The sequence below is a fragment of the Balaenoptera ricei genome, chromosome 1 (genome assembly GCF_028023285.1).
Source record: "Balaenoptera ricei isolate mBalRic1 chromosome 1, mBalRic1.hap2, whole genome shotgun sequence".
Lineage (NCBI taxonomy): Eukaryota > Metazoa > Chordata > Mammalia > Artiodactyla > Balaenopteridae > Balaenoptera > Balaenoptera ricei.
This window is the reverse complement of record NC_082639.1, coordinates 7,765,788-7,786,096: the sequence shown is the minus strand read 5'-3', so window position 1 is coordinate 7,786,096 and position 20,309 is coordinate 7,765,788. Positions and strand designations below refer to the sequence as shown.

General features: G+C 38.4%; 1 protein-coding gene, 1 non-coding gene and 1 pseudogene across 17 annotated transcripts in view; 2 read left to right on the top strand and 1 right to left on the bottom strand.

The window, feature by feature from the left end:
• Positions 1-20,309, bottom strand: part of KIF1B (kinesin family member 1B) — a 327,303-nt gene that overhangs the window by 125,753 nt on the left and 181,241 nt on the right. For 13 of the 16 annotated variants that reach the window (XM_059912466.1, XM_059912483.1, XM_059912491.1 and 10 more), the window contains exon 2: positions 6,304-6,484. The exons of 2 other annotated variants lie outside the window; for them this stretch is intronic. In XM_059912466.1, the coding sequence (XP_059768449.1) occupies positions 6,304-6,409 (106 nt within the window). In that variant the 5' untranslated portion in view covers positions 6,410-6,484. Of the gene's footprint in view, positions 1-6,303; positions 6,485-11,028; positions 11,443-20,309 lie in introns of those variants that run through there. One more of the 16 variants, XM_059912476.1, reaches the window with a different exon arrangement.
• On the top strand, positions 4,479-4,585 carry LOC132354689 (U6 spliceosomal RNA). The gene has a single exon (XR_009499369.1). It is a non-coding gene; the product is annotated as a U6 spliceosomal RNA (small nuclear RNA).
• On the top strand, positions 12,949-13,177 carry LOC132347925 (small nuclear ribonucleoprotein G-like; annotated as a pseudogene).

Sequence of the window (20,309 nt, the reverse complement as noted above, 5' to 3'; positions counted from 1 at the left end):
AAAAAAAAATGTGAATTTTAAAAAACATATTGAATGTGATTTACCCTCTCCCTAGGAATATGCATAAAACATATTTTGCATATAATTTCAAAGGGCTCCCACCTTGATAGACACTCAGAAGTCTAACCATAGACGCCAGTAAAAGAAACTCAGACTAAAATGCAAGTGCGAATTAGGTAACACTAAGGAGAGAAGAAGACTAAAGACTAACAAGAAAAGACTGGAATACAAAATTACACAGACGCTAACCATTTAACCTAACTGGAACAACAACAACAAAAATCCATCAAAATGCAGCAGTAGGCTGCAGTAAAGAGGTAAAAATAGAGGTAACTTTTCTTGCCCTCTTATTTTCCAGAATGTTCACAAAGATAATTTATATGCATTTACATTTATTTTCATGTAGCTATATTAATTTATGCTAGAAAAAACATACAGATTTATAAGAATTCCTTTCAAAAGTCTTCCTTTCCAAACTCCATTTTGTCCCCACGTTCCTCCATCCCAAATTTTCATTAATCGACATGAAGTCATTCTTTGTACCAGCTGTGATGTGCAGCATTTGGTTTAGAAATGCACATGTGCGAATGAAAAAGCCTTTTAAAATATACAGTGTAAGCAATTAGCAGAAAAAAACAACAACAGGATTTCTTTTATCCCACTTAATACCTGGGCATAGGGGAAAAAAAAAAAAGATCCTAAACTAAGGAAGATTAATAAAAATATGAAGGAGACTTAACCAAAGGATTAGAGACCGATTCCTATGGTTAAAGACAAAGCAAAAGATCACAATTTAATCACCAGAAGGAGTGTGTGAGAACTTACTGTTTTTCAGAGGGGAATTTATGCAGTTTCAAAGTCTCCAGATTTACACACATAACCTAACCATAAATGTGAGCGGTTAGAGCATTAATTTTGTCCCATTTTCCTTTTTTTTTTTTTTTTTTTTAATTTTTTTAAATTTATTTTATTTATGGCTGTGTTGGGTCTTCGTTTCTGTGCGAGGGCTTTCTCCAGTTGTGGCAAGCGGGGGCCACTCTTCATCGCGGTGCGCGGGCCTCTTGCTATCGCGGCCTCTCCTGTTGCGGAGCACAGGCTCCAGACGCGCAGGCTCAGTAGTTGTGGCACACGGGCTTAGTTGCTCCGTGGCATGTGGGATCTTCCCAGACCAGGGCTCGAACCCGTGTCCCCTGCATTGGCAGGCGGATTCTCAACCACTGCGCCACCAGGGAAGCCCCCATTTTCCTTTTTAAAAATAATCAGACAATTAAAAATGCTTCCAAAGTGGGAGAAACTTGGAATATAATGGGATATTATTAAACAAAGCTATTTGTATGCACTCTGGTCTCCAAAATGTCAAGGCAGTAACATTTATCTGTGCCATGGAAAATACTCCCTCTGAGACCAGAAAGTGCTTGAATAAAACTGCCACTACTCAGTTTTCAAATCTAGCACATTCCCTAAAGTACTCTTCACCACCCTCTTCTACTTTTTCATGAGACCTTATGGCAGGAACATTCCATTGCATTCCATCTACAATCAGCCATAATCCCTGCGAGCAGCAGTCCAGGCCAGCTTGCCAGCATAGCAGTCTTTTAATGCAGCTAACACATGTGGCTACAGAAAATTCATTTCAGTTTTTGCAACAATTCTAGGTTCAAAATCCATGCTCTCTCCCAATCTTAAGCCCAATTTTTAAAAAACAAGCCATTAATACTTTCTAAACATAACACGTTGGCTCACTTAAAATCTCTCAAAAGTTATTTGGATTACATATTAGTCAAATTACTAAGAAACTGCCATATAAAATTGTAAACAGAAATAGAAAACAGTAGAAAACTGAAAATGCCAAAATTCTAGAGGAGAAAGTCTCTGATACAATTAGCTAATTAGCTTTCCAAAAACAAACACCTTTCAAAGAAACCAAAATTACCCCAAACTTTCTGAACCATGACAAAGCATTCAGCTAGAATACTAACACTACTTTTTCTAAGGCTGATTCATCTAAGGAGGACTTTTGCTTCAGGAGGCTAATATTATTTTAAAAGTCACAAACTTCTCCTGGTGAATGTTTAAGCGAAGAGGCAATGTGTTATAGCCAGATGAGGCTAGGAGTACCAATCTAGATATAACACTAATAAGTCCTAATAAGTCCTAATAAGCTACAATTCTGAAACTTTCCCCAAACGTACCAGATGTTTAGTTTAATCCTCAAGGTCAAGCTGAAATACCCTATCACCTATGAATTTTACATGTGCCCTTTGCCAAACTCACATCTGCACTTTTTTAAAACCCTTTTTGTGGCAAGTATCACTTTGATCGCTTTTTACTTTATATTGAGGTTATTCTGGTATGTCTTGTCTCTCCTACCACAAACTTTAACTCCTTAAGGGCAGGGTCCTAAGGTACATGCAACTCTGTGATCCCTAGAGACTCACATTACAGCAGACTCTCAAAAGAGGAAGAGAAAGACATAGGGCAAGACAGAGCAGAGCCACTCAGCCTGCTGTCTAGAAAGGTTGTGGACAAAATATGATGGAAAAACCATTGGTAGTTCAGCACCGTGCTTAAGGTGGTCCACAGACTGGTTTTCGTAGTACTAGTACAATAAGCCCAGGCCTAGTCTAACCATATTAATTACTTCTAATAAAAACCAGGCATTTCTTCATTAATATTTCCTCAAAAGACATATAAATATTTTCAATAATTCTGGAGAGATCTTTGGGGGAAATAAACAAGAATGAGTAAACAGAACTTAGCATCCTCACAAACTCCAAAATTTATGGCCCTATCCTTAGAAAATGTTCAACTAGGAATCTTATTTTCTTCTTCAGTTTGCTGTCTACTACAAGTGAAGACATCTGAAATCCTTCATTCAGAATGAATATCATATTTGGATAATTTTACTTTTTTCCCCTAAACTGACATTATTTTCTATACAATCAAAATAATAAGGTCAAAAAGAGAGCCACATACCTTAGATACAATGAGGTCTAACACTGTTTTTTATTAGCCATCAATAATCTCAGTGAGCTCTTAATCCAGATGATCAAAAACTAGCAGTCAGAAAATCAAGCAGACCCAGACCCATTTCACATAACTATCCAGAACTACAGAAAATCTTAATTTTGCGACACACTCTAATAGTTTTATTCTCCTGAATAGTCAATAGATTAGGTTTTTTTATATCAGTTTAGTACTTAGCATACCATTATACATATAGTAGATACTTGTTAATAAATAAAATCTTACTAACTGATATGGATATTCTCTCATGCTAAAATCTCAAAAAGAAAAAAAAATAAAACCCCACCTTTTACAAGATATAAACATGAATAGTTTTACTCAGGTGTTTAAAATATACAATGCAGGGGACTTCCCTGGTGGCACAGTGGTTAGGACTCTGCGCTCCCAATGTAGGGGGCCCGGGTTCGATGCCTGGTCAGGGAACTAGATCCCACATGCATGCCGCAACTAAGAGTTCGCATGCCACAACTAAGGAGCCGGCGAGCCACAACTAAGGAGCCAGTGAGCTGCAACTAAGGAGCCCGCCTGCCACAACTACGGAACCTATGTGCCACAACCAAGGAGCCAGCGAGCTGCAACTAAGGGGCCTGCAAGCTGCAACTAAGGAGCCTGCCTGCAGCAACTAAGACCTGGTGCAACCAAATTAATTAATTAATTAATTTTTTAAAAATAAAATATACAATGCAGTCAAGACTGAAAAATAAGTTACTATTATACCTTACCACTAATTAAAAGGAGAAAAACTACCTTAGAAAAAGATAATGCTGCTTAAATTATCTCTTGAAGGAAATCTAACACAAGTTACTTCTAGGGAGAGGAACTGGTTGACTACGTGATGGGGTGAGAGGAATGTTTGTACTGTACACTCTTTGTACATTTTGGATTTCATACCCTCTCAATGGTTTACCTATTCACAAAAATAAATCAAAATTGGGGTGAAATTAACATAATGTTATTTCACCTTGACAATGAATATAAACTTATAACCCATTTAAGAGGTGTGCATTCTAAAATGATCTGTCATCAAGAAAAAATGTTAGTATTATTTCTTGTACTAATAAACATTTTCCATCTATTTTTATTATATGATAAACTGATTTTTGCATTCATGGATATGCCTTTTAATACTCACTTTCCCCTTAAAAGTTTTTAGTTTAAGATTTCCAACCCTATAAAGAAAGTAGCAACACCCCAACTGTTAATGAAAATCCATCTCCATGACACTGGGGATTCCTGGATAGTTCAGCATGCAAAACAGAGAAAAGTATTTCTTTTTGGAATCAATTCTGGCTCCTGATCCAGGATTTCCTAACGTCCGCACTTTAAAAGAACTTGTGATACACACAAGCATATTTAGAGGCAACACCAACAGTCAAAAATGCCTCCATACTAAGTTACAGTTAAATGCATTTTTCAGAAAGAAACAAGGGGCTCAATAATCAGGTTTTAGTGTGCTCACTTCAGCAAGCACCCATACTAAAACTGGAACGATACAGAGAAGGTTAGCAAGGCCCTGTGCAAGTTTTTAGTTATATACTGTGTAAAACTTAATTCTTAAAATGAAACACAAATAATAACATAGCTTGAATGAGTGACATTTAGGAATATAAACATTTGTTAGAGAACAATACTGAATTTTGCATCTCTTTTTACAATTATTCATAGGATATATAATTCACAGAATCACTGGCACAACTGACAAAGAAATGTAAAGCACAAACAGTGGTACAGCAGTTTAGACTCCTACTTTTTTTTTTTTTTAAAGTTTGCTGTTCTTTTTTATTTATTTATTTAATATTTATGGCTGTGTTGGGTCTTCGTTTCTGTGCGAGGGCTTTCTCTAACTGCGGCAAGTGGGGGCCACTCTTCTTCACGGTGCGCGGGCCTCTCACTATCGCGGCCTCTCTTGTTGCGGAGCACAGGCTCCACACGCACAGGCTCAGTAATTGTGGTGCACGGGCTTAGTTGCTCCGCGGCATGTGGGATCTTCCCAGACCAGGGCTCGAACCCGTGTCCCCTGCATTGGCAGGCAGACTCTCAACCACTGCGCCACCAGGGAAGCCCCTAGACTCCTACTTTCGAATCTTTTTTTAAAAAATAGAATGTTGTGAGTCCTATTTAGCAAGTTCAGAAAAGTATGTAAGCAACAGAATGTTCAAAGTTGTTTATGAGGAATCTATATCAAAAAATAAACGGCGAACTCACAGTAACAGAGAATGATGGCTGGGGAGTGGGGGAAAAAAGGAGATACTGATCAAAGGGTACAAACTTTCAGTTATAAGTTCTGGAGACCTAATGTGCAGCATGGTGACTATGGTTAATAATGATGTATTGTCTACGTAAAATTTGCTGAGAGAGTAGATCTCAAGTGTTCTTACCACAAAATAAAAGGTAACTATGAGACATGATGGATATATTAGATTTTGCTAATCATTTCACAATGTATAAACATATCAAAGCACCACACTGTAGACCTTAAATATATATAGTTTTATTTCCCACTGGGAGAATCCTCTACACAAAACACTGGCCCACAAATAGATGAGATCAGCATGTTTCCTCAACAATTCAACATTAATCTGTGTCTGAAAGAACAACAATTCGGCTTTATCACAAAGTTATAGGTTTTAAAACAGTAGAACCTACATCTATTTTAAGTAATAGTTTGCCTACAGATCCATATCAAGTAACTAATTCAAGTACCAAAAACCCCTTCAGTTTTGAAGGGGCTTCAAATGAACTTCAGTCATTTTTCACCTAAGCAACTATATAGAGAAACAAGCTAGGAAGCAATGACTGATAATTTTTAGTAATAATTTACAAGTTTACTATCTGTTTTAGCTATATCTGTTGTTCAACTCAAAGAATCATTGTAAGGAAGCAGAGTAAGTGTGAAGAACATCTTGGCAAGTTCAAGTGCTATTTAAAGTCAAGAAAGCAAAGTAATCTTGGAGGCTCAACAGGTATATTTCACAGCATCATTTACTAAAAATCACTGCTTACACCTTTACTACTGTTAAGATTTCAACTTAATAACACTAGCTAAATTCGTTCAGTTCTCTAGGGACTTCTCAATTGTAAAGAAGAAAATAAATAGTCCATATTTAAATATGCTACAGCAAATATCACAGGGGGAAAACATTCAATGGATCATTCAGAACAGCAAAGTTCAAAGTGTTCATAGCCAAATGTTCATTTATTCTGATCACGGCAAGCAGGAAAAGGGGGAAGGATAGGAGAATGAGACAGAATTGATAGAACACAACATGAACTCACTGGTTGAGTTGCCCTGCATCTGAATGATGCACTTGGATTCTTTGCTGGTCTCTCGAGAATTGAAGGGCCGCACACGGACAGCCACCTTCACTGAGGCTCCCGACATTCTGATGGTCTTGTTATATATATGCAGTCCAGAAATAAAGAATCAAATCTTCTTATGAAATTATGTTCAAGTTTCCTTTAAAAAAGAAAAAAGGATTCATACAAGATAGTCAGAATTAAAGAAAGCATGGGCTAACTTGAGCATATGAGCCATTATCTTAGTACTATTTGTTTCCATTTCTAAAAACCTCATCCCTTTTCTTCCCTATAAATCTTACATTATCAACCGTAAATTATCAGATAGAAAATTAAAGACTGTAATTTGTTTTCCTCTTCCATTATCTCTTTACCATGCCTAAAAAGTCCCTAGACTTAATACTAAAAAATTTAACTGCAAAGTAACAAACGTCTTCCTTGCTCTCTGTTTTTCTGGATCAGTCTTCAATAATATATGAAAAAAAACCAAAATGTTTATTTGTTAAAGAAGGTTCCTTACACAAGTAACTTGCCATCTGCAAAATAACTTATTACTTGTCTTTAAAGAAATGCACTGAACTTTCTATATCTTAATTTCAGTTTGAAACATCCAGTTACATGATGTATATTTAAACAGCAAAAGGACAAAGATAAGCTCTAGCTAGCTTCTTTAACTATAGGTATCCTGGGATTCCTTTACCTTCTATGAACCCTTTCATATGTATCTCATTTGGCCCTTACAACCATCCTGTACAATAAGCAGAGAAGGTTTCAAGAGACCCAAGTTCTACCCTCTGACTCACGGCAGAATCAAATCACTATATTTCACTTTTGAATGAAGCCACAGGAAAAAATGTGAACATTTTTTAGAGGAATAGTTTCCCTCCCAACAGAACAAAACGAACACTATTCTGTGAAAAGAACCCACATAAATAATTTCCACAAGAAACAACAGATCTCAATCTGTACTCTATCTGTTACATAAACATCTTCAAGAAGAACTGAACAAAAGAAAAAACTAAAAAAGAAAAATACTTATGGGTCCAATTACCAGGGAACTCCAACAGAACTTAAACCTGACCAATTTTTTTCCACATAATTAAGTAAAGGTTAGGAATGCTAACCTCCAGCTGAACAACTACTAATACTTTCCACAGGAAAAGGCAAAAATAAATACCCTATCTTATTTTCTAACAGCACTATCACTATTTGAAATTCTTGGTTTTTGGACCATGTCTATTGTCTGCCTCTCACACCACCACCAGAATGCTCAGAGACCTTGTTTGCCAGCACTTAAAACAATATCTGATGAAAGAGCTCACTACATGTTTGCTGAAGGATTGAATTAATGAATTATATTTCCCAACTGTGAGAATTATCTGTTCAAGTCCTCTACCTGGTTTACTGACTTTTTTTGTTTGTGTTTCAAATGATTACAATATTTATTGATATTAATCTTTTTATATTTGCTGCAATGTTTTTTCCAGTCTGTTTCACATTTTATTTTACAATAAACAGATGGTTCTTTTTTTAATACATCAAACATTTATTTTAATCACATTTATTAAATGAAAGCTTAGTGTTATTAACCCTTCCAATCGATACAGCATGACCTATAGTCACTAGTTGAACACTTTGTCAAAAGAGAGTGAATGAAACATTCACAAAAAGCAAGACACACAACACATTTCAACCCCCCAGAGTCCACTTTAATACACAGCCATCATCTCAACACTCAGTATGTCCCATTATCTTCTCCCCCAAACGAGCAATCTCTGCCAATCTTCCCATTTCTATCTGGACCCATACCATAAATCTTGGAGTCATCTTTACTTCCTTCTCTTTGAATCCTTTCATTAGTGCTAACATTATTAATGAAATACCATATGAAAACTTTTAAAACATAAATTTCCATTCTTCTATCCCTTCCTTCCTCTCATTCCCATTGCCCTAACCTTAATCCATGTCCTTACTACCTCATGCCTAGCGTACTTGCAATAAAGAAACTAATCTTTGAGCTTTTAGATTTAATCCAATAGTCCTTAAATGGGGGGAGAGGGGCAGGATTTGCACAAAACAATCACACAGGGGTCTTTTGAAAAGCAAATGAGCCTAGACTCCTCGTTTTGAGATAGGGTCCAGGTATGGGTTGTTTTGTTTTGTTCATTTTCTAAAGATTATGTTGTAAACCTCCAGCTGAGAACTCTACTCAACTGCTTAACCCTACTGCAATATTAACCTTTCTAAAGCATGACTTTTTTTTTTAAAGACTACATCTTTTTTTTTTTTTTTTTTTACTTATTTATTTTGGCCGCGCCACGCGGCATGTAGGATTCTAGTTCCCAGACCAGGGATTGAACCTGCGCCCCCTACATTGGAAGCTCGGAGTCTTATAAATCACTGGACCACCAGGGAAGCCCCCTAAAGCATGACTTTCAATTTCACTTCCAAACCCAAGAATCTTTTCTTACTCCCCAACACTTACAAGATCAGTCAAGGTACTCTGTATTCTAGTCAAGCTCCTTTACTATTCCACACACGTTCTTTCACACCTTCTAACAATTTCCCCCCTACAACAGATCTATGAATCTTCGTTTTCTCCTCTACTTGATGGCCCAGCTCCAGTCTTAACTCTTCCAAATGACCACCCAAACATTCCAGGAATCACTGGTATTTCCTACAGCACTTACACTCCCAAACACATTGTGAGAGCACTGCTATCATTTTACATGGCTATATTCTAGCTTGTACGTTCTTCAATAGCTTCCCAAAGTGAATATCCTATTCCTTCAAAAATCTCTTTGAACTTGGGTTCCTTGAAAAAAGTGGCTAATTCCAAGTCTGGGCAAGAAATTTCGAGATGATTCTGGGACATCTTAGTATGACCACAAGCAAGAAATCAAAGACGAATGGGGTCATGGCAAAAAGACACAAGTGCCAACTTAAAGGAGCTCCCACTGGACAAAGATGGGATAATTGGAGCGTAAAAATACATACAAACACACTGCATGTGGACTGAAAAACATTAAATATATAAATTCATGAGTTTATAACGATACTTTCAAAAACCTCATTATTCTGAAAACTGGCAAATAAAAGAATGGAGCATGCGTCCAGTCTGTGTATCCTGTATAAGCTATATTGCAGGACAGTCAAATAGACAACGAGGGCAAGTTCTTCTTTAGAGAAAAAGTCTGACTAATAAATGCAGAAGAAATGACAGAATTAGAATGTCACCATTTCCCAACCCTACTAACATAAAGGTTCTCTGCATCATCACTATCTACTAAAAAAGCCTTAAACGAAAGGTTGGTTGATATGGGAACATTATATTGTATGAATTAGGCTGACAAAATCTGAACCAAATGATCATCAGTCTTAACATCACTAAAAGTGGGACACGTAGGTGGCCTATGCCTCCTGATGTGCTGCAGTAGGAAACACAGGGCACCACCTAGTAAATATTATCCCACTCCCCTTAAAAAAAAAACTGATAGAATCAAGCCTCAGTTTATAGGACATATAGGGAGCAAAGAAACAATTTAAATGATACCTAGAAGATACAATCAGCCAAACCCAGAATACAGAAAAATCTACAGTTCAAGTCACCCAGTTTCTTCAATTAAATAGCATGATGTGGGGGGGAGGGGTGGTAATAAAAGAGACTTAAATGTTGACAATTAATGAATATTGTAGATACGTAAATTTTAAAAAAACAAAACTTTCTTCTTTTGTGTTCTATCCAGGGCCTACCAAAATGTTGAATGCTGCTAACTAACTTACAAACCGACAACAAAGGCTGAAACCTCCTTGCTGAGCTTTAGATTATAAAGTACTATTTAGACATAAAGTACTAGGAGCCAAAATACTAACCTCTTTACTATTTAAAGTCCCCCACACATATACTTTTCCATAGTTGTTTCACTCTTCTACCCAGCTAGCCTCCCGGCATACCATTCAACCTAACACACCCAAAGCCCAAACATCTCTCCACCTCCCCCAGCTCTTCCACCTCTTTTCTATTTCTTTTAATGTTCTCACCATTCTCCTGTTCCCACACAGGCCAAAAAGCTTGCTTCCTCCATCCATCTAATCAACTACCAAATTACATGGCTTCCACCTATAAAATCTCTCTCTCCATTTCTACCACCGCCATACCATCCCTTTTACGCCTTCAGTACATCTCACCCAAGACTGTTAATCACCTTAACCACTTTTTCTCTTTCTTCCTCCTACCCCAACCATACTACACAACACTGCCATTTTCATCTATTCCATCCATACTATGCAATGCTGCCAGATTCACACTCCTAACGCACAGGTCTCTTCATATCACTGTCCAGTTTCTCTACTGTCTACCAAGCAATGACTGAACTCCCCACCAGTGGCATTCAATGTGTTCTGTAACATAAACCACCTATTTTTACAAGCCCACAAAACACTGCCTTCCATCCACTTTCCTTAACAACCACCCACCAGAGGGCTTCCTGAAAGCACCTCATGTTTTTCTGTCCCTGTGCCTTTGCTCCAATGCTCCTTCTACCTACTGTACCCTTCCGCCTCTCCTGTTCTTCTCAAAATCCAATTTTTCTTCCAGGACCTTCTCATATGCTACTTATTTCTAAAGCTTTCATAATTCTCCCCACCTTGCAAACCAAATGCAAATGCTTCTCCATTTAATACTTCTCAACTCACTGACCTTACCTAGGGCAAAATAAGTTGTTGGTTTTTTTTTAAATAAATTTATTTATTTTATTTTTTTTGTTTTTGGCTGTGTTGGGTCTTCATTGCTGCGCACGGCCTTTCTCTAGTTGCGGTGAGCGGGGGCTACTCTTCTTTGCGGTGCACGGCCTTATTGCGGTGGCTTCTCTTGTTGTGGAGCATGGGCTGTAGGGAGCATGGGCTTCAGTAGTTGCAGCACGCAGGCTCAACAGTTGTGGCTCACAGGCTCTAGAGCGCAGCCTCAGTAGTTGTGGCACACGGGCTTAGTTGCTCGGCGGCATGTGGGATCTTCCCGGACCGGGGCTCGAACCCGTGTACCCTGCATTGGCAGGCAGATTCTTAACCACTGCGCCACCAAGGGAGCTCTGTTTTTCTTATCTCTGCTGTAAATTTTAAGTTCCTTGAGGACAAGACAGAATTTTAGTCACGCTTTTAGTCATTCTTCTTTGGATATGTACATTTTTAAACTACTTTCCCGAAACAACCTGAACCTAAGTACATATTTTTTTTTTCTGATTTAACTGTCCTGTGGTAAAACTGCAACCATCTTCACAAGTGAGTTAAAATTTTATACAGTAATAAGAAACTACAGTTAAGTGGACTACAGAAAGTGTTACTTTGTTACTTCCCTACAACTACAGAGAGTATCTCTTTTATAATGGATGTCCATCAAAGAATTACAGTTTCAAAACTCCCTGATCCTTTTAAAAAATTACCAATTATATAAATCTGAAATCAAGTTTAAATTTCAGTGAGAAACAATAATTACAGAATATTTTTAAGAAGTTATAGGAAAACGATAAAAATTACAATACATTTTCCAATTTTATAGAGCCAAAGGCAGGTAGGAAAGGCAACCATACATACTCTAAATCACTTACACAGCCTCAGTTCTAGGCTGTTCCTCTGACCAGTTTTCCTTCCTTATGACATACGATTAGAAGCATTAGGAAAGTGGAATGGAGCAAAAATTCCAGAAGCCTTCACTAACAGTAAAGGGATAATAAAACATTTAGATCTAATTCATTTGAATTTTTCTAAATTTTTGCACAGTTGCTTAACTTTGACCTTGTGCAATTCTCTCTTGCCCTCAGAGGCATTCTGGATTATTAGGAGCCTAAGGAGAAGACTAACTGACTTCTCAGCAAAGTGAAAAAACAAGAATGAAATAATCTTAGATTTTTGGTTGGTTGGGTTTTGCAATATCCCTTTTTTATAGAAAACAGCCAGGGTTATATTCCTAAAACAGAGGTCAATGTATGTCGTTCCCTCTCCTTAAAAGCGTTCAGTTGGTTTCCATGGCCTCAGAACACAACCTAAAAATTCATGGGCCTCTACAATCCAACCTCCTTCCCCAGTCTGTTTTCACTGCCCAACTTTAAGCCTTCTCCACCAAGCACCTCTTACTACACCAAGCATGTGAGGTTTGGAAGCTCACTCTCCCTTCTAACCTATTACAAGTCCATATCTTTTGAAGACAAGGTCAACTGTCTCCATGAAGCAGGAAGCATTAAGTCATGTGTTCCTTAACATCCCCCTTTCTAAGCTAAAGTCATACCTTCTTTCTCTTTGCTCCCTAAACATGTTGTGTTGATTCCTCATTTTTCTACTTATTTCATTCTGCCCTATGTTGCAGTTCAGTAGTTTACTTAACTCTCATACATTGATACTTTATTCAGTACATGTTTGTCACAACTGAAAACGGAATTTAACCAAGAAATTCAGTCTTTTTAAATTCAATATTCACACAATTTGCTATATCCCCGCAAATTTACAATATCAACAAGCAGTCTATTTAAAAGATAATCTTTTCTAGTGAATTACATTTTAAAGAATGAATTAGGGGTGAGGGACAACTCGAATTCCATTTGGAGGCATCTTTGAGCTCGTTGAGTAGACATCATGAGCAAAGCTCACCCTCCAGACTTGAAGAAATTTATGGACAAGAAGTTATCATTGAAATTAAATGGTGGCAGATGTCCAAGGAATACTGAGGGGATTTGATCCCTTTATGAATCTTGTGATAGATGAATGTGTGGAGATGGCAACTAGTAGGCAACAGAACAATATTGGAATGGTGGTCATATGAGGAAACAGTATCATCATGTTAGAAGCCTTGGAACGAGTATGAACAATGGTTGTCTTCACCAGAGAAATCAACTGCTTCCATATGTCCCCTCTCCACATTTTACTACAATGAAAATTGGGTCATGTACATTTTCTTACTGAACTTTTTTGTTAAACTTCTGTAATAGTCAAAAAAAAAAAAAAGAATGAATTAGGGAATTCCTGGCAGTCCAGTGGTTAGGACTCGGTGCTTTCACTGCCGAGGGCCCAGGTTCAATCCCTGGTCAGGGAACTAAGATCCCACAAGCCTTGCAGCACAACCAAAAAAGAAAAAAAGAATGAATTATAAGAAAGAATAAATGGATACTCCAAAATAAGTATCTGTAGCTAATGAGCCCGTTTTGAGAGGGTGTGAAAATTTCCTTGTTATTATTAAAGTTTTGCATCTCTTGGTCTAATACTCTCCTTGAGGACCAAGCAGGCTTTAGGATCCAATATTCTGTGTCACTGACCATGGCTATACTGACAAAATGGCCCCCAAAATGTGAGAATTCATTTTTGTGTGTGTATGAATTTTGTGTGTGTATGTATGTCTATTCTTGGTCTTTGACTCTGTGGATAAAAATCAGCCATGAGCCAAGCTGTGAAAGCTCAAAATGGATCACGTTAGAAAAACCTCTTTCTGCATTCTAACCCAATGCCAAGAATCAGACTGCACAGGAAGTTTCCTGACAGATCAGATTTTCAATCTCAAATGAGATTACACTAGCTCAGTCAGGCTCCCCAACTGTTTTAACCACTATAGAAAATAACTTGAAACAATTTTTAGATTTATTAGACACATGTCTTCCTGTCACTGCAATTAAGAAATCAAGAACCTTCCTTTTTACTGGTGACATGATTTTATTCTCATAAACGAAGAAGTACATCCAGAAACAACAGCTCCTAAGGCCTAAGGCTTAAAATAAACTACTCTAAAGTTTTCCATTGTTTTCTTATCTTTCACTGTTTGGATGGTTAATACTAAGCTCTATCTAGTAAGCCAATTCATTTTAATATCTGAAGCCATAATTTTCTTTTAGTAGAACCACTGGGAGCTCTGCCATTCAAATCCCAATATTCCACTGAAGCTCTTCTATTGTCAAAGTGGATGACAACAGCTACTCCTGGAACTGTCCAGGTTAAAATGAACTCAGCTCGGCTATGATGTAGAAATGGAAGTTTCAATCAGAGGTTAATTCAAATTTGGTATGAGGCAAGGTTCTTTCTTTCTGAAATCTGCCTGTGACCGCACCTACCTGCCTGGTAGGTAGCTCACTAGCTGGGCAAGAACGCAGGTCAGACTTTTCCATGTGTCAACAATGTGTCAATCTTGCCACATGATAAAGCAGTACCCAAAGTTTAACAGGTATGTTTTCATTGAGATGACAACACAGAATACAAGTATTCCAGGTTCTCACCAGGGTTATTAAATAATGAGTTTTCTGCTGGGATACTCAGACTTATCTTTACATAAAGTTATATACCTGAACCACGTTAGTCATATCCTTCATAGAAAAGACTTAAGTTATATTTTAATGTTGTATTCTCAGAACGGAAAGCAGGTGGATTACTTTTTTTAAATAGGTCTTTGAAGAACATTTCTTCCTTTTACTTAAAGACCTGCTGAAAACACTTAGTACGTATATCTATCAGGATGTCTATAACACTTTTCTCTTAGAATTTCTTTAGAATTCATTACCAGAAAAAAAGTTCCTCTTGACAAATCAATAGCTTTCTTTTACCAGAATGAAAAGTGTATAATTTCTCTTTCCCTTTTTATCTTGACTTTCAAAAGTTTCAAAACTAAGTTACAATAACCGCACTATACAAACTTACACATATACAAATTGTTGTAATTTGTATATTTACTTTTTCCTCCTGTCACATAGATTTTTGTTTCTTCTCCATATTTACCAGTGTCACTGTATATATAGTATTGTGGTAAGCTGCTCAAAACCTTTTTAAAAGCAGTAAGTGATATAAATTATAACTAAATAAAACTTTCCTGTAATAGCCTAATCTGCTATTTATTTTAACACTGAAAATATGTTATGTAGTCAAAATTCTAGTTCTTAAAAACAAATAAAGTAAGCCTTTAAAAGTTATACAAAAATTTGTGTTGAATGAATGATAGCCATGTGAGTGGCCAGAAAAGCACGAGGCCCAGGAGACTGCAACCAGCCCCACAAAACAGAAGCAGACAAAGGAGGGAGTGAAGTGAGCAACACTTTCAATACAGCACAGGCGTGAGGCGTGGCCCCCGGTGTCAGCAACAAAGGGCTGGAAACCAGAGCATGAGCAGTGCTGGTGAAGTGGGGAATCACGGCAGCTAGTCTGTGGTGGGCTGGGGAGTAATTAGGAGGCAAGGAATTGGAAATGCAAGTATCCTCACTGTTTCCAGAAGCTGGCTGGGAGGACAGGAGAGACAACCAGGAGGGAACAGGAATGAAGGAGGAATTTTTCTCCTCCCCACCCCATTTTATTAATACGAAAGACTCGGATGTTTCTATCCTTTATTCAGCAGCTATTTATGAGGTGCCTACAATGTGACAGGCAGTTCCAGGAGTCTGGGATAAATCAGTGAACAAAACAGATAAACATCCTTGCCATGGAGGAGTTTTCCTTCTAGTAGGGGAGAGGGGACATTAAAATAATAACTTATTACACAGAATGTTCGGTGATTATAAGCGTTATGAAGGAGGAAAAGTACAGCAAAGTCAGGGGGCTCAGGAGTGTGGTTGGAAGGGGTGCCATGCAGGTGCATAAATGAGGTCAAAATAGGCCTATTGAGGTAGTGAGGTTTAAGCAAAGACCTGAAGGAGGTAAAGGAATTAGCCAAGCAGATTTCAGGCAAAGAGTGTTCCAAGTGGAAGAAAGAGTCAGAGCAAAGGCCCTATTGTGGGACTGCGCCTCCTGTGTTCAAGGAACTGTGTGGGGGGAAACAGCGAAAGAGGGAAAGAAAAGTAGCCAACACAGCAAGTCCCCAAAGATTAGAAAAGGCAGTGATATACAAAACACAAGCCAAGGAGTGAGCTGAAGTCAGAGAGAGTAACCTCTCCCCTGAGACTGGAGGAAAGAGGGTAAGAAAGAAGGCAGAATGTGAGCGTTTGGCGTGGGGTGGGGGACAGCAGAGCCAAGGACCTCACTATGGAGAGCGAGGGTAGTTTGAATTGTTTTCTAATTATGGTAGGAAGGAAGGCACCAGAAGTTTTCAGTATTTTCTCAGAAAAGATGCCTGCTTGGTACATGATTATGTGATAAAGCAAATGAGGCTGTTCAGGCTCCTGCATAATTATTTCATGCTAACACAGCAGGCAAGATTGTCAAAGCAGGTACTGCTGTGGTTGGTATTCAGAGTTGCTGTATCCAAGGAATGTATTTCCTCAGAAAAATAAAATCAAATGAGGACTTGCTTTTAACTTCAGAGAAGAGAAAATAAGATCAAACCTATCAATTCATTCAATGTCAGAAGGCTATAAAGATTTATGGGCACGGGGAGATCAGCTCGGGGCTTTGTGACCACCTAGAGGGGTGGGGTAGGGAGGATGGGGGGGAGACACAAGAGGGAGGGGATATGCGGATATATGTATATGTATAGCTGATTCACTTTGTTATACAGCAGAAACTAATACAACATTGTAAAGCAATTATACTCCAATAAAGATGTTGAAAAAAAAAAGGCAGAGAAGTTTGTAAGCAAAGGAAGGGGAAGTGGGGGAATTCACGCCTTTTCTTTCCTATGAGGTTATAGGTAAGGTTTATGCCAAATATGGGGCAGTGGGGAGGCCTAACTAAAACGGTCAAGATTTTTGAAAAGCCAGTGTGGTGAACGGGGGAGGGAACTGAGCAGAAATGCTTTGACAGACACCAAAGACAGACTCAGGGGAAACCTAAGACTACACATCAACTGTGGCACCAATCCCCAGCATTGTGTGAGGTTTCTCCATGACACAGGGTAAAAAAGAGAGGCTACGGATGATAGGAATGATGCAAGGCTGGCATCGGCACGGTGGGTCTTGCAGAACAATAAAGAAGAATTAAAAACTTCAAGTGCTAGTAAGAAAATGGCTGAGGCAATGCACCCGGAAATCACAGTGGAGAAAAGGAAGACAAAGAAGCAAAATCTGAAAGGGGCCAATGGACCAAAGACTTGAGGTGGGAGAACACACAGCGAGACTACTAAAGTGAGAGCTGTAAATTATCATAGTTGAAGATCTGAAGGTGATGACATGTCAGAAGATATGGTCACAATACTGAGTTACTGGAACAGAATGAAGCCAACGTTTGCTTGAGCTGAAGTCAAGGAATTTTAAAGTTAAGAGTAGTTATAAAGGAAGATCAGCATAGTGGTCACTTACTACTTCTAGTGACCCTGGGGAAGTCACTTAGCCTCTGTCTCAGTTTCTTCATCTGTAAAATGGGGATAATTGTATCTATTTTATATGGTTGTTATAAAGATTAAGTTAGTGAGTAAATGTAAAGTGGTTAGAAAAGAGCCTGGCACATAGAAAGAGCTCAATATGAGTAAGCTATTTTATCATTATTGTTGTTGTGGTTGTTGTTTATACAGTCACGGATATCTGTCAGGATGATGTCAGAAATTCGGATGGAAGGGAGAAGTAAGCCAAGTTGTCAAACAGAGCAATGGTAGGTGATGGTGTAGTTGAATGATACACTTTGGCGTAAAAAATGTGATATCATATGTAAAAAAATTCTAAAATCTATCAGACATTTACAATCTTGTGACTTAAAACATATATACAAACCACTACAAAACGATAACAAAAGTACCAATCGAGTATTAGATAGTTAAGCATTATATGGCAATACAGAGAGGGAAGAGGCTCTGACTGAAGATCATGGAAACCACCATGGCAAGGGCAGCAATACACTAAACTGTACTAAAACAGAAAGGAGTTGGAGTTAACTTGATCTTACCATATCCACAGGCATATGGTAAAGTGAAACTTCCTTGAGAGTAAAGAACTAAATCTCTACACACACTCTTAATAAACTGGTAATGAATGTCCTAGAAGTGAGCATAAACGAATTACTGGGCCATTAATCGAAAAGTCCAACTCAGAAGTCCAAAGCACCCTTGGCAGGTTTTTGCTAGTACAGTCACATCTGTTTCACTTATCTTCTACTGATGAGCGGCACGAAAAAAAAGTTCTAAATGTGTATTTATTCACACTCTTTTATGAACTCCAGAAATTCACCAGTATCTGTTCCAACAAGGCCATCTTTTAAAGAGAACTACATGAAGTAGATATGCTATACCTTTCCCTTCAGAGCCTTGTGAAATTATATCACATCAGTTTACAAGACCAAAGGGATATGCTTACTCCTGGAAAAGACCTGCTGTGATCAGCAGCCTGGGAAGGGGGTTTACAAACAAGGCAGGGGCCCTTTGTTGTCCTTTACTTTGTACCCAGGACAAGACCAAAGCGGGATGTGAGCTAGAAAGCTTTGGCCTTGGAGAGACTCTGTTGGCACTCTTCTTGGCAGTGTATTCCCTGCACAAATTCAAAGTGGGAAAGAGAAACAAAAGAAAAAAGGAAAACTGCATTCATATCTGGTCTTGAAAAGGAAAGTTTGCTTAGAAGCTATACTTAATTGGATAAACTTTGGAAAAACATTCATCAGAGCAGAGCTGCACAGACTCACAAAATCTTGCCTCCAAATCAGACTCACAATCAGGTCTGATTTTACCAAATGCTGAAATTATGTTTAACCACAATTCTTCGGTCTTTTTTTACTAATAAAGTCAATGTCAAAATTTAAATCTTAGAAATATTTCTTAATTGGGGCATGGAATTTAAAAACAGACATTCTGTATTTCTCGCATGTTAACATAATGCAAAAAACACTAATTTCTGTTGAAGCCATGTTTGATTCAACCAAGTTTTAAAAGGAAAGCTTACTGATAAAATAGAAAATAAAGTGTTAAGACTTTTCTTAGAAAACCTTATCTGAAAATGTTTAAGTAGTTCAACTTTAGTTACAGGAATTTATTCATTAAGAAATGGAGTTTGAATGAAAGCAAAGGGCACAAAGAAGGTGGGCATGCCACTCTCCAGGACTTTTCCACATCTAGGATGTAGGAAAAGACAGATTTATAGGCTCACACTGAATACTTATTGATCATATCCAGATCTTTTTTACAACGCCAACATGTGTGCAATCTTCATATTCCATCCTTAAACTGTACATTACCAATTTCACTTGCCTCATAATCCAACAGCTATACCAAGTTAATTAGGGAGCATCACCTCGTTTCTTAGAGAACACAAGATTTTATTATGACTAAGCTAAGCTGACAAAATGCCAGCCTTTATATAAAATATCCACCACGATATCACCTCTTAAGAGCTATTCAAATCCAATCACCATACTTTCATGGGGCTCAGACAGACCCATCAAAGACACAAAACACGTTCAGTATCAGCAGAACAGCTGCCTAGAACAGTAAGAGATATGTGAGCAAGGGATCTGTTGACTATCTAATTTCAGCTACCTCGAGATTCCACAAAGATGACAACCTGCGGCCTCAGAAATACTGCTGCAAGCCTCTACCATCATCAGAATATTCCAGTTTACTTCACCTCTGCATACTGAGCTACTCTGAACATCTATCCCCCCGACGCAACATACTAATTCCAGGCCTCCATCCTGATAAATTGGCCTTAGCGATCCTCAGATCTGCCTCTGTACAAGTCAGGCATCGCCACCCCTTCTGTGTCCATAGCCCTGGCCATAGAAGACGAACACAGAAACCCATCATTTCACCCCAACAAGAATGGAATCTTGAAGGCACTCTGCCCTAGAAGCTCAATTAACAATTCACCAAGGAGAAAAAGTGATTTTGGAGTTCCATTCTGGTTTTAGGGCCCGTAATGTTTTGTGTGGCACGAACAATGACTGGCTCGCTGGAGCAACCTCCCAACCCCCCCAGTTTGGCTGTGGTGTGGCCCGTCACCCTGAAAGCTGCCAGGGCTGTCACTCGGTGCCTTCCAGCAACCGGACCTGGCTCCTAAAGGATTTGTCAGATCATCCTCCCAATATGGCTGCTAGAGTAATCCCGGGCTGCCGACCGCCGAGACCACACCAGCCTCCCCACGGCTGGCCAGCATCCAACAAGCCCCCTCCCTTCC